Source organism: Rattus norvegicus, chromosome 16, assembly GCF_021556685.1.
Source record: "Rattus norvegicus strain SHRSP/BbbUtx chromosome 16, alternate assembly SHRSP_T2T, whole genome shotgun sequence".
NCBI lineage: Eukaryota > Metazoa > Chordata > Mammalia > Rodentia > Muridae > Rattus > Rattus norvegicus.
This window is the reverse complement of record NC_141549.1, coordinates 5,314,624-5,329,267: the sequence shown is the minus strand read 5'-3', so window position 1 is coordinate 5,329,267 and position 14,644 is coordinate 5,314,624. Positions and strand designations below refer to the sequence as shown.

Here is a 14,644-nt window from a genome sequence, read left to right as displayed (position 1 = left end):
AATTATCCAAATAAATAGTTTTCTATTTCTTTTAACCATACCTAGTCCAGTTAGTCAAATGAGAGCAAGACTGTTATTTAAATTAGCGAATGTTCCTGGCCCTACGTCTTGAAAAATCTGCATTGATGTGCACGCTGTACCTGGGAGTATCAAACACGATGGGCATGATGCATGCAACAGGGGTTTTCGAGCATTGTGTCTTGTCTGAACTTCAAATATGTAAGAGACTTCTCTCGAAAAGGCAGACAAGGGGACTTTCACCAAGCTTCTTGTGTCTTGAGAATTGCCCGCTAGAAACTGAACGAGTGGGTATGTGTGGCCATTCTTCACATGCCTGCCACTGTTCTGAGTAAGACCTTCTACCGACACACCCCTGGAGCTGCCTCCATGGTGTTCCTGAGGAATAGAGGTGGGTCTGTTGCAGACCTAGAAAGTGTGCTTGACTTAGGAATTGGGGGTGGGGGAGGGAGAGAGAGAACACACTTTGAATAGCACATGTACATTAGTGCCTGCAGTTAGAAGGGCAGTAGGAAGTAGCTTTGTGGCCACGTGGTGAACTGTCTGGGAGCCCAGGATGTGCCTGTCTCTCCTGCACACTGATATGTATGCTGGAAAGCTGACCTTACCGCATTCTGCGGTTACGTAAGAAGCTTGCGGTGCCATGCTTAAGCTTCCTGCCAGTTTTAGTTGGCAATGTGTGTTTGTCCCCTACCCCAGGAACTAAGGTTCCTTTGCCTAACATTCCTAGGCAAGACCCTTAAGACTTCAGTTCCCTAGCATGGCCCTTGTCCCTACAACTCATGAAACAGAAGGACCTGCTGGTCTGCAATCACAGAATGGTTCAGAACAAACTAGCCCCATTCGCCCGTTTTGCAGAACCAACCGATGAACCAGATGTTCTTATGGATGCGTGCGGCTGTTTTATGCAGGGCCGCTTGAGAAATTTCTCAACAACTTCACCTTTTGAATTAACCGTTGTCACCACTGGTGTCTGCAGATGACCAGTTTTAAGTATTTTCCAACCAGGGGTTCCAGCCCTGCTTAGCCCACTCTGTTCCCCTCCTCCACCCCCCCCGTTCTTCTCCCTCCCTTTCCCTTTCCCAAGCATCTGTCTCACCACAGAGTGTCTCAGGCATGAGCACTGCTCTTTGTCTCCGTCCTCCCCAATGCTACTCACCTTCTGTGTGGCACCGTGAAGAAAGGACACAGCTGTGAGCAGTGCAGACTTTCCCAGTCCTGTCATAAGTGATCCCCTGGGCTAAGGAAGGCCAGCAGGGAGGGTATGTGGGGGAAGTTTAGAACCCAGAGTTATCACCCCTGGGTCTTGTACTGTCTGGAGATGGCAGTCATACCTCAGTTTGTGTGGCCTAGTACCTCTGCTAGTGAGTTCTTAGCCAAGGATACCCCGAGAGCTGGAGTGGCTCCATTGCACAAGAGCCTGTGTGACTGTTGATCTGTTTCCTTGTGATCTGAGTGTGCTGGTGACTGCAATGTATGATGTCACCCACCTGTCCATGCTTTACAGTGAGTCCGTGGCCCAAACGGCTGCTCATTTCTCCGCACCTAAGCCAGCTCATTTCCGTGCAGCCAGGCAATTCTTGTCCCTCTGTTCTTTTCTTAGGGACAATCAGATGATATTCCCCGCCCTGTTTGGGGCTCAGGATGTGGTTCTCTAGAAGCAGCCTTTCTGAAGGCTGTCAGTTAGTCAGGGGCATACACTCTTGGCTGTGACCCACCCCTAGGACTGGTAGCCAGGTAGTATGCTGTAAGTGGGGTATTTCATGGGGAACTTAATTGATGACAGGCTTTATCTAATCTGCCCAAGCTAGCTCCATTGGGACCTACGGACATTCCATCCCTCACAGCCTAGGTCACAGTTACAGTCAGTCAGTAGTTCCTTGGCTTGGCCTTTGGAGAAAGCTTCCCTCTCACCACTCCATGAGGCTGGACCCAGGGCTCCTTGACATCTAATCTGTTCTGCCGTTCTCATTGACCTAGGCGGGATTAAGGACCCTGCATGACATTGGGCCAGAAATCCGACGGGCTATATCCTGTGACTTGCAAGATGACGAACCAGAAGACTCCAAACCAGAAGAGGAAGATGTATTCAAAGTAATTATTCCAGAATAGCTACTCACTGGCCACATGGAAATAATGGGGCGGGGCTTTGGTTGAGGTGGTTCTGATCCACAGAGGAGTGTGGAGAGTACAGACTGGTGGCTGGGGCTAGAAAGGCTCGCACATCCTGCCCCACTCCACCCTGGGACCTCTCCTTTCACCAGCACCTCTTGTGGGCCGGACCAGCCCCTTTCCTGAGCTTTCCCTATCCCCAGTTATCTGCTTCTCAGCTTGGCCACAGCCAACTGACCAGAGTCCAGGAACATTCTGGGTCTTTCTAGCAGCTGTGCATGCTGCCTTCCTTCTGCTCCAGCCAGTTTCCCTGATCTGCCAGCCGGCCAGCCCTCAACCTCCCAGCTCAGAGAAAATGTCAAGTACCCCACCTTGGGGCTACCCACCAAGCCAGCTGGGCTTAAGTCACCTCATCCTGGAGCGACCGGAAGAACATACCCAAGGGGCAGCAGAGAGCTCCCCAGCTCAGGGCTTGGTAACCTTCCTCATTTCAGGTGGGCCCACTGCCACACGAGTACGGTCACCTGACCACCGAAAGAGGTGCTCAGGTCGTCGTTACCCAGGGATCCTCTGGAGCTTGCCTAGGAGTTTGTGTTTCGTGTAGAGAAAAAGAATGACCTGACGTAGCTAGCCTGCATCAACTACTTGTTAAATTACCTGGTGTTGTCTCCCATTATTTTGCAGAGAAATGGTGCCCTGCTTGGAAACTATGTCAATCATGTTAATAGTGATAGGAGAGAGTCCCTTCAGCAGACCAATACCACCCACCGTCCCCTGCATGTCCAAAGGCCTTCAATTCCACCTGCAAGTGATACTGAGAAACCGCTGTTTCCTCCAGCAGGAAATTCGGTGTGTCATAACCATCATAACCATAATTCCATAGGGAAGCAAGTTCCCACCTCCACAAATGCCAATCTCAATAACGCCAATATGTCCAAAGCTGCCCACGGAAAGCGGCCCAGCATTGGGGACCTTGAGCATGTGTCTGAAAACGGCCATTACTCCTACAAGCACGACCGAGAGCTTCAAAGAAGGTCCAGTATTAAAAGGTAAACCTTGAGAAGATGATGCAGTGTCTGCCCTTGTCGTGCCCGTTCTGCAGGGCAAGTCTTCTGCCCTGGGCTCTGGTACACAGAAACTCCCTGAACCTGAGTGCCACTTGCCTCTTGGCCTCTCTTTATACTGCCCATGGGAGGGCCCTTCCACTATCCGCCTGCGGCATGGGGTGTCCTCTTAAAACAACCGCAGTCACAGAATTCACCTTCCTCGGTTATGACACCATGCTTTGGGGTGAGGGGGTGGCTTTCTTCTGTAAAGGGCCAGTATTGAATGAAAGGGGGACCATTCATTCTTTCTTGCAAAACTACCCAACTTTTCATAGCAGGGTGAACACAGCCAGGGAACGATCTTAAATGAAGTGGTGTGGTGTTTCCATAGAGCTGTGTGTGTGTAGACACCGACATTTGGACTTTGTAGGATTGGAAAGGGCAAAAGGGTTCTCTTCTTTTTACTTTGTTTTCTGCCTTTTATAAGTGTAAAGGTCTCTCCCCTGATCACAGGCCACATGACCACAGACAGTGGGCCAGAGCTGGCCAGCAAGCTGTCGTTCGCCCAGCCCCACTCCAGAAGACAGGCTGATATCTGTCATCTAATGCTTTTGGAAATGTTTAACTCTTCTTTTCTCCTCCCTCCCTCCCATGGTATGCTTTTCCTGGATAGAACCCGCTATTATGAAACTTACATTAGGTAGGTGCTTGCTGCTTCTGTCTTTGTTTTTAAAACTGTGCCGTCCTTTTACAACCACTGCATTTGCTCAGTGCCGAGTATCTAATGTTCTCAAAATGCTAGAGCTTTGCATCCACGAACGGGCAGTTCCCACTTACTTCTCACAAAGGAACTGATACCTGTCAGTCTCCCCACTTCCCTGCCCCTGTAGAGCTGGGGAGGTCTAGCGGCTTTAGGGTTCCAGATTCTCATGTGGGCTTAGGAGAAGCATAAACCAGACATCCTAAAAACCAGGCACCAGATGGCTCTGGTTAACTTCCGTGTGTGTGTGTGTGTGTGTGTGTGTGTGTGTGTGTGTGTGTGTATTGAGATGCTCTCATGTACATATGTTAACTGGACTTACTTATGGGTGGAATGGTCATTTTGCTGGGCACAAGAGAGGAAAGGGCTTCAGGCTCGTTCCTTCTAGTAAAATCAGGAGGTTCTTGGCCCAAGGAGTGAGTGAATGCAGCGCTCTAGGTTGATGTCCCTGAGCCCACTGGGGCTCCTGTGGCTTGAGGCTGGGAGGAGGCAGGGTATTTCATGGGAATAGTGTTCCGACCTGGGGCAGGGCAGCCTGTGAAAGCTGCAGGACACGTTTTCCTGGAACACCTCTTTGGTGGCACAAAAGCCAGAACTTCAGCAACCTCAATTTGACAGGGTGCAGTGGGCAGGGCCCAGATCTCTGTCCCAGGTTCTGAAGTCACATTGGCTGGAGCTGGGGCAGGGGAGTGGGAGCAGGTGTCTGGGAACCTAGGGGCTTTTCTTGGGACTCCTGACAGAGTGGAGGACTCTGAGGGCACTTTGGCCAGGGCCTGAGTAGTCTTGTGGCCATGAGGCAGGGATGTGTAGGTAGAAGCAGACATTCTGACAGAGGATGCAGGCTGGTACCTGACAGAGGAGGCATGGCTGAAGGATCTCTCAGATCTCTTTCCCAACTGCAGGTCTGAGTCAGGAGACGAGCAGCTTCCAACCATTTGCCGTGAAGACCCTGAGATACACGGCTACTTCCGAGACCCCCGCTGCTTCGGGGAGCAGGAATATTTCAGTAGCGAGGAGTGCTGTGAGGATGACAGTTCTCCCACCTGGAGCAGGTGAGGGGCTCAGCCTGCGCGGGGTTCAGAAAACCAGTCCTCGTCCACTCTGTTCCCTCTCAGGGCTCGGATAGCCACATTCAGGATCCCTCTGGTACATTGAAGCTGGAATTCAAGCCTTATCTCACCAGGGGCCCCTGGGACCCCTGGGAGGGTTTTGGCCTGGGAACAGGTTCTACTGCTGTCAGAACCTGCCATCTCAGATATTAGATTGTTTTAGGGGGTGGGTATGTCAAGGCAGGGCCTCTCTACTTAGCACTGGCTCTCCTGGAACTCGCTCTGTGGACCACACTGTCCTAGAACTCAGAGATCTGCCTGCCTCTACCTCAAGTGCTGGGTTTAAAGGTGTACACCACTACATCTGGACTGAGAGATGAGTTCATATTAACTTAGGAACACCAGCCTTGGCTGTGTCTGCAGAGCACCCTGGCTGGTGTCTCAGTGACCCCTGCTTCCTGTGACAATGAAAGGGTCTCTCCTGAGGATAGGGGGACAAGAGGCAAAAGCAGCTTCTCTCAAGCAGAGGGTGCCTCTTCCAACTTCTGTCCTGTAGAAAGGATGCTGCTGGCTAAAATAGGCATTTTACAGAGGACCTAGGTTGCCATGTATCACTGGGCAGTTAGCAACTATCACTTACTCCAGTTCCAGGAGGATCTAATGCCCTCTACTGGTCTCAATGGGCACTGCATTCACAAAGCACACATACATGCTCGCAAAACATCTATAAAATAAAAATAAGTCTTCTCTTTTTTCTTTTTTTAAAAAGACACATTGCAACCAGTACAGGAGGACAGAATCTCCTACCACCACCCTCCCTGACCTATGGCTCACTTCTCAGCAGGCTGGGGCCACCGGGTTGAAATGGTGCCGTGCCAAGGCCGTGTCTGGCACTCGAGACACAGCCTCCAGCCCCAATTTCCTGAGCTGGTCCTTGCTTTCCACCTGGAAGCTTCTCTTCTACCACTTGGGTTAGGACAGAGCTTGTAGGAGTTAGGTCAAGGCTCGTGGCACAGAACCTCACATGTACCTTTCCCTGTTTTCTCTCACCAAATGCCAGGCAAAACTACAGCTATTACAACAGGTACCCAGGCAGCTCCATGGACTTTGAGAGGCCCCGAGGCTACCATCACCCCCAAGGTTTCTTAGAAGATGACGACTCTCCCATTGGCTATGACTCACGGAGATCTCCAAGAAGACGCCTTCTACCTCCTACCCCACCATGTGAGGCCAGCTTTCTTGTTTAGGGTGAAGCCTCCCAGAGGGCACCATGCCTGTCCCTCCATCCTGGCCCTGGGATATTTATGGATGTGTGTTACCAGCAAAGTGCGGTTAACCCTTACAGCCAGTCAGTACCCCGGGAGACAGTGCTTTCCTGACCCAAAGGAAAATGGGGGCTCTCTTTTCTCCCAGTTATCCCCAAGTCTCTGCCAGCCAACCCCTAGAAGGGCATTTGAACTCTGCCAAGTGTGGATGTTTGGTGATGGTTAAGAGTATCCATTTCTTGTGTTTCTGAAGAATGAAGTTTATTTAACCAAGGATTCTGTTTAGTGACTAAGAGTAGCCGAAACCTAGGAACGAGCTCCTGAGCCCAACCGTGCATGCAGGAAACAACATGCCCACCCCAGCGGCCACAGCCTGCTGGGGTGGTGGTCTAATCCATTTGAGAGCTTAATATTTAATTAACCCCAAACACATGCTGCTAAATGAAGCCTCTCCTTCAGCCACAGATACCAAATGAAGCAGGTATAAGCGAGGCCCGGCAGGGGTCTTCTCCCTTTGGTTCCTGCACCCCCTTTCCAGGTCTGTGTCTTCACTTATCCCACACCCGCACAGCCAAGGGGACACTTGAGTGCCCTGTTTCCAGAACTGTCCAGTTTGCAGACCTGGGGGAGGGGACACATGGCTAGATTGGCCTGTATTCTTAGACCATGGGGGTGGGTAAGGGCAGCTATGTCTTACAGAGACTGCAGCGCAAAGCTCACTAGATGAGGGGACCCTGGGCTTATTTTAGCCGTAGATCCTGAATGGGTGGGAAGGGCTTTTTGTCTTCCAGTTCTGAACTGCTGGCCTGCCTAGTCTTGGGGTCTAGAGGTTATGGTGACTGAGAGGGCTGTGTTTTGTGATTGCACTGGTTAGTAGGCAAGCATTGGCTTTCTTTATAAGCAGTACCGTTCACCCGGGAGGCCCCGGGATTCTCCAGTACCGACTGTTTCCTCTCCACTGGTCACTGCCGGCCAGCCAATGACCAGGGCTTGGCCTGCTCTTCATTGTATACCTGTTTGCAAAGGTTTTTGTGAAGTCCAAGGTGTCTGGGAGGCCTCTTGGGTCCAGTCCCTGAGGAACTCCTATGCATGAACTGAGGGCTTGCAGACTTTGGTTGTGCTAAGAAAGCCCAGCAGCACAGAAAGAACCTTTGGAGTAATACAGCACAGATGGGGGTGGGGTGGGGTTCCCTGGGGTTCAAGACAGGTTGGAAGCTTCTAGAACCCCGACAGGCTTGGTCAAAGAATCCAGAGCTCTAAGCCTGATAGACTGTAAATCCAAAAGCTGTGGCCCATCAGTGAGCCTCTGTGTGCAACTGCTGTCCGCAGACAGCAGGAACCTAGATGTACTCACATCTAGGCTAGGGAAGGTGGGGGGTTCTCTAAGCAAAGAATTTGGCTATCTTCCCTGGTTAAGCTGGTAGACAGAATCTCTCATTTTAAAAACAGAGGCTTAAATACGGGCACCTCAGTGTTTGTAGGGCAGAGATAGGATAGCAAGGCTTGTCTAAAATTCTAGAATGGATCTCTGCAAGACATCTCAGGGCTTGTCACTCAGTACAGATTCCACTGACGGGCTGTCTGAGAGCAAACATTTGGAGTGATTCGTTGCTCCCTTATTGAAACATCCCACTGCTGGGTTGCTCCCTGCAGTCTTCCCATCCCTAGTCGGAGGATGATGTAATCGTTTCTCCTGGATGAAACACGTGGCCTGCTTCTTCCTAGGCTGCTTGCCTCAGGAAGTGGTCCTGACTCAGGAGAAACATTGTCCAGACAGAACTTATGTCACCATTCATCATGTGCTCTCTCTCCCTTCTCAGCCCATCGGAGGTCCTCCTTCAACTTTGAGTGTCTGCGCAGGCAAAACAGCCAAGATGACGTCCTTCCGTCGCCTGCCCTGCCTCACCGCGCTGCCCTGCCCCTGCACCTTATGCAGCAGCAGGTGAGCCAATCCGGTCTCACCCTTGCCAGGGCCTCACCTGGGATGAGTCTCCCCTAGGATACAGGGGAGAAGCAAAGAGCCTGCCCCTTCCAATCCTTAGAGCAGCCTTCCTTGGTAGGTTCCCTCAGGGCTCCATTCTGCTGGAGTTGCACATGCAGCAAAGGGTTGGCTTGGCATTCTTGGATTCCGTGCTTCCTGTCAGAGAACACTGGTACAGTCTGAATTAAGGCAGTGCAGCCCAGTAGGAGTCCCAGTAATGGCGGCTGCCACGAGTCATTCCTTTGGACAGCTGATTCCTCCATTAAGGCACTCTCGCAGCTTCTTGTGCATGAGTCTTCTGTTCCTAAGAGTGGGCGGTCTTCTCTACGGGTTAAGGGGGCCACTAGCCTGTTCACCAGGGGCTTACGGATGGATATACACATGCGCTACATATATATGTGTAGGCGTAAATGACACACACATACTGTCCAGGGTTTCATCGCTGTGAAGAGACACCATGGCCATGACTTTACTCTTACAAAGTAAAACATTTCACTGAGGCTGGCTTAGAGTGCAGAGGTTCAGTCCGTTGTCACCATGACAGGAAGCATGGCAGCATGCAGGCAGGCAGGCAGGCATGGTGCTGTAGGAAGAGCCAGGAGCTCTATATCTTGATCCAAAGGCAGCCAGGAGGAGGCTCTGGTTCCACATCGAGCTGAGCCTCTGAGCATAGGATTGTCAAAGCCCACCCCCACAGTGACACACCTCCTCCAACAGGCCATGCCTCCTACTTATGCCACTCTCTGGGCCAAGCGTATTCAAACCACCACACTTATGTCCATGATGTTTCTTGAACTCTCTCATCAGAAATGCTGTGTGGGGTGATTAACCAAGGGAGATGCTAGAAACCTGCACCCACCCACCCAGCCAGCCAGCCAGCCAGCCAGCCAGCAGATACAGATCTCTCTGCATTCTGACCCCAAGGGCTGAATCCTTAAGTACTCAGTGGCCATTGAAGATTTTCTAGTCACCTCTGCCCACACTTTAGAAACATGTTTTGGAGTTATTTTATCTTACATGCCTGCATAGGTGTCTGTTCACTATGTGCATGCCTGCTGCTCTTGGGATCTAGAAGGCATCAGATCCCCAGAACTGGAGTTACAGATTCCTTGGCTACGACTAGTGTCAGTGCAAACGGGATATATTAGCAGTCATCCCAAGATGGCTCTCCCATGAAGGACATGTGAGAATCATGGCTGTGCCCAGCAAGCAGAACGCTCATTGCAGGATGAGGAGGCACTAGAGGAGAGAGAAATGGTGGTTGTCCTGCATGAGCCAGAGCTCATGGTTATCCCTGAAGTGTGTTTCAGTACTGAAGCTCGGAGAGACCTGGGTAGTATGTTCACACACCACAGCTTATCCATCTTCCCAGTTCCTCCTCATCCTGAGGTAGCCTGTAAGTTAGTAACTGACAGCTCAGTCATGGAGAATGCCTTACAGCTTTGAGGAAAAGGAAAACCCAGTCTTTTAGGAGGCCCTGCTTCCCTGGCGAGCTCACTAAGCTGTCTCTGCTACACACGCATCTTTCCCCAGTCTTTGAGAGACATCCCTGCACAGCAGCCATACACCAGACTAGGGCCAAGGCTCAGACCTCTCTGCTTCCCTTCTCAGATCATGGCCGTTGCAGGCCTAGATTCCAGTAAAGCCCAGAAGTACTCGCCGAGCCACTCTACCCGGTCATGGGCCACCCCTCCAGCAACCCCTCCGTACCGAGACTGGACCCCATGCTACACCCCTTTGATCCAGGTGGATCGCTCAGAGTCTATGGACCAGGTCAATGGCAGCCTGCCGTCGCTACACCGCAGTTCCTGGTATACAGATGAACCCGACATCTCCTATAGGACTTTCACACCGGCCAGCCTGACCGTCCCCAGCAGCTTCCGGAACAAAAACAGCGACAAGCAGAGGAGTGCAGACAGCCTGGTGGAAGCAGTGAGTATGGGTGGCCTTTGACCTCTGGGCAAATCGTAGGCAGCAGCAGAAACGGGAACCGCGGTCACATGGGGAGAAAGCAGTGGCGTCATGGTGGGCTCTGCAGCCACACAACCTGAGGGTGGCCCCTCGGTGCCATTTAAGACTGAACGAAAACCAGCTGGCATGGCCAAGTCCCACCAAGGAGTCCTGTCACGCCATGTCAGTCTGTGCTACATCCCCAGTGTTCTCACTCCTGCTCAGCCGCGTGCAGCTTCTCAGCCTTTGACGCCAACAGAGCTGAGGTCCTTTACAGCCAGCGCTGTGTATAAAGTTTAGCAGACGTAGCTGGTGGGGTCCCCAGAGCATGGGAACAGTGAGAGCTGAAGGAGAACTTCCCTCATGCCATTGATCTCTCACTGTCCAGGTCCTGATATCCGAAGGCTTGGGACGCTACGCAAGGGACCCAAAATTTGTCTCAGCAACAAAACATGAGATCGCCGATGCCTGTGACCTAACCATAGACGAGATGGAGAGCGCGGCCAGCACCCTGCTCAATGGAAGCGTGTGTCCTCGAGCCAACGGGGACATGGGCCCCATCTCACACCGCCAGGACTATGAGCTCCAGGACTTTGGTCCTGGCTACAGTGACGAGGAACCAGACCCTGGGCGAGAGGAAGAGGACCTGGCAGATGAAATGATTTGCATCACCACCTTGTAGCCCAGCGAGAGCAGGCTTGGCTCCAGCCTGGGATGGGCACAGGAGGGCCAGGGATAAAGTGCCTCATAATTAGGAAAGTTTAGGCACTAGTTGGGAGGAAAATGCTCAATTAGACTTTTGTACGAGTGATTTCACGCCTCAAGGAAGCCATAAACCTGGTAGGAGCAGGTTCTGAGCGGCCAGGCATGTGCTACGCATGCCACATGCTCGGGCCCAGCCCCAGAAGACAGAATGTCTGGCCCCACCGAGAGGATGGGCGAGAGCAGCAGCCTGGCCTGCACAGAGACCAGGACTGCCCAGGAGTCCATGTCTGCCACCCAGGGCTCATGCCCACGCCCCTTTGCCTGCAGACACGAGAGAGGTCAAAGGTGATGACAGTCACCATGCCTGTGTCGTTACCTCAACCATCGGTCTAGCATATCAGACGCTCGCTGGGCCCGGCATATCCGTGTCTGAGCCCCCCTCCCCCAGAGCACTGGTTCCTGGTTTCTGTGCAGCCGTTCTGAGTGGCGCACACCAGAACCCAGCCGCTAGTGGTCGCGATGAGGGGAGTGGGACCGGACCGTTTTGTTAAGCGATGCCAGTTTACATAAAGAGAACATCACTCAGACGGTCAGTTCTGTCACATTAAGGGCAATTGTAAACTGGAAGGGTAGCGCACTTGCAAACCAGGTAAAACTTAGATACATTAGTTTGTTTAAAAATTATAGATTTACTGTACATGACTTGTAATATACGATTTGTATTTGTAAAGAGATGGTCTATATTTTGTAATTATCGTACCGTATTTGAACTGCAGCAATATCCCACGGGTCCTAACAATCGTAGTTTCCCACCAAAACCTAGAAATTATTAGTATTTTTACTCGGGCTAAACAGAACTAGGAGAATTAGAGGCAATTCTCACATATTCAGTAAAAAGAATCTTTTGGGGATAAACTTTTGAGTTCATAAGAACTTGACACTTCAGAACTTTTTCTAAAGTATTTTGAGTTACTATAAACCTATCTTTACATAAGATACCCAGTCGACTATTTGGAGTCTTTTCTTTGGGTTCTATGATTTTATATTGCACCTCTCATCCACATGGGTTGCCGCTGTCTTTGGCTTAGTTTTAATAATCCTCTGGTCAGTTAGCTGTATAGCGGGTCCAGCCGGCTACTCAGCCCAGTGGCATCCATTGGGTCTGACTTCCTCAGCTGCCCATGCAGGATGCTTCTGGGTCTCTGTTGCAGAACCCCATAGGTGAACGGCCCACATCTGCTCACATCCCCAAGGAGGCTTAAGAACTACGGGGTGTACTGTATGGGGGCAGAGGGTAGCACTGTGGGAACCTATGAATGCCGGGGTCTGTGAAGGCCTGATGCCTTGCACAGCTGCTGTGCAGGGTTCTTTGAGCGCTGTCACCCACAGCTGATTGGGGGCTGAAGTTTTCACGGGAACGCAAGCACTGTGCACGCCTGGGGACAGTTAGGTTTGGAACCATTACAACCGTCAAGGTTTCTGTCAGCGTCACGTGATCACATCCCATCACTCTGCTAAGGATTCTCTGCAATCAAAACTACAGGTAGCAATTTGGGTTCAAAATTTTTAACTAGTACACAGACAACCTGTGGAGACAATTTTTTTTTTTTGTAAATAAATGTTATTATAAAGACCTCGCAAACCTCTTCGGAAGACATTCTTAACTCCAGATGCAGGCAAAACACTTCAAGGTTTGTAAATGACTATTTCCTGACATAAAGCCTTTTTTTTTATTAAAATGCGAAACATTCTTCAGAATAAACTGTGTAATAATTTCATTGTATGGGGAGCTCTCCTCACACAGCTGGCTCTGCCGTGAGAGCTCCAGGCAGCTTCTTCTGCCATGGGTCTCCTCCGAGGCCGATAGTAATTTCACACCAGCTGCAGAGAGTGCTGTTCTCCTAAAGGGCTAAACCATCATCAGCATTTACCTTGGACTCTGTCTTGCTGGGTGTCTGTCTGTCTGACCGTGCAACGTAACATCGGCAGATCACCCTCGCTGTGTGTTCTGCAATGGGTGATCTTTCCCCAAGTCAGCCGTCAATGATGCCGCCTGGCTTTTCAGGCTGTCCCACTTCCCAGTATGTCTGCTTAAGCCTGGTTCAACCTCTCATCTAATATTAAATTTCTCTTTGTAAGAAAAATTCGAAGTTGTAGAGCATGGTTCTTTCCCCGCACCCCTTTAAGGAAGTTTTTAAAGACTCCTACCCCACCTCGACCCCCTGATTCTGAGTCTTTGGAATACTGCTTTTCGTTTAAGCTCATGTTTTTTAACGACGTTAGGAAGTGTGGAAGTCATGATGATCTGCTAACCATCAGTAAGAACCTCGCTTAGAATGTTCGTTAGGTGTGTGGACTCCCACTCCACAGGTCTAGAGGGGTGGGTGCTCTTCGAGGGTGTAGCCCTAGCCACTTGGAGAGCTTAGCAATGGTGCCACTCTACAGGGGCCCAGCTCTCAAGCCAGAACAGCTTTATTTTATGCCGTGTGCTTTTAACCGTCTAAGATCTTCATCTCTGCCATTATTTCAGGGATGGGGTGTTAGTTTACTTGTACAAATACCACCAAAGCATGGATGCAACCCTCACAGAAACCCGCTCCAGTGCTGCTTTCTGGGAGGGCAGTGGAGAACTAGGGAGAGGCTTAGAACAAGGGTGAGGAGGGTGGTGGAGGATTATACAAAACGGCCCTGCCAGCAGGGGCTACGCGGGTCACCAGCTTGGACCTAGGGGTAGGTCATGTTCTTTTCTCTCCTAATTTTGAAGGTTAAAAAAAAAAAAAAAAAAAAAAAAAAAACACCAAACAAAAAATAAAACCCCACTTTGCATTAGATTTGATATTGTGGTATTTTATCAGTGGAAATATGAAAAATCTTGGGGCCTGAGGGATGTAGTGTACGGGGTGAGAAGAACCTATTTGAATTTATGGAAATTACCCTGCAGCTGGTACTAGAGGCAGAGCTCATTTTACAGTGCTCCCACATTCTGCTTCTGGGACTGCTTCCGGTCATGCTAGCGAGTTGTTCCTGTCTCCATCCATGATCTGTCTGTGACCCTGTCAGGAGCACGCTTGGCTAACAGTGAGATGGGCCTCAGTTCCATCAAAACAGCAGGGCTCCCTGCAGTTCTGGGCACAAGTACAGCTCTTTCTTTTTGATGCTTCAGGTCAACCCTAGGTGTGTGTGTGTACCCGTTTTGGCGATGTGTGGCCTCCCATGTTTTGGGTATTACATGCTCTTTGCCAGGAAGCGACTTAACTAAGCCTGTCCAGTTCCCCATGAGTCTCGGTCTAACTGCTTGTGTGAACCCCACTTTATAACGGGAGCTGGACTGTACCCCTCTACCACTCTGGCTCCCTTGTGGCACTGGGGCTTCCGGACAGCCCTGGAATTTGATCCAGCACTGCAGGCAGGACTCTTCTGCATGTTCGTCTGTTCTGTTTGGGCTGGAAACAAAAACAACCATCGGGGCTTCAGTGGGGATCCCTCCAAACCACAGGTTCTGTCCTGACGCCATCTGTGAGTTCTGGGCATGTAACATTCACTTCTTGTCTCCAGAAACTTGTTTCGTTATGTAGGTAAATCATGTTAAGGTATGAGAGAAGTGCATAGCCCTCCCAGGGGTGGCACCCATGCTGCTAAAGATGCTATGGATGACTGCTGTCTAACACCTAGGATTTTCTTGATCTTCTTTTGGAACAGGAAAAAAAGGGAGGGGAGGGGAGACAAGGAGCAGGTAAGATGAAACAAAACAAGCCCGG

General features: G+C 50.7%; 1 protein-coding gene across 15 annotated transcripts in view; it reads left to right on the top strand.

Moving 5' to 3' along the window:
* Positions 1-13,030, top strand: part of Cacna1d (calcium voltage-gated channel subunit alpha1 D) — a 294,624-nt gene extending 281,594 nt beyond the window's left edge. For 7 of the 15 annotated variants that reach the window (XM_087588017.1, XM_087588023.1, XM_087588020.1 and 4 more), the window contains 8 exons: positions 1,999-2,112; positions 2,815-3,179; positions 3,850-3,876; positions 4,839-4,988; positions 6,046-6,209; positions 8,071-8,192; positions 9,843-10,163; positions 10,570-13,030. In XM_087588017.1, the coding sequence (XP_087444143.1) occupies positions 1,999-2,112; positions 2,815-3,179; positions 3,850-3,876; positions 4,839-4,988; positions 6,046-6,209; positions 8,071-8,192; positions 9,843-10,163; positions 10,570-10,863 (1,557 nt within the window). In that variant the 3' untranslated portion in view covers positions 10,864-13,030. 15 annotated transcript variants of the gene reach the window in all.
* The last annotated feature ends 1,614 nt before the right edge of the window (positions 13,031-14,644 follow it).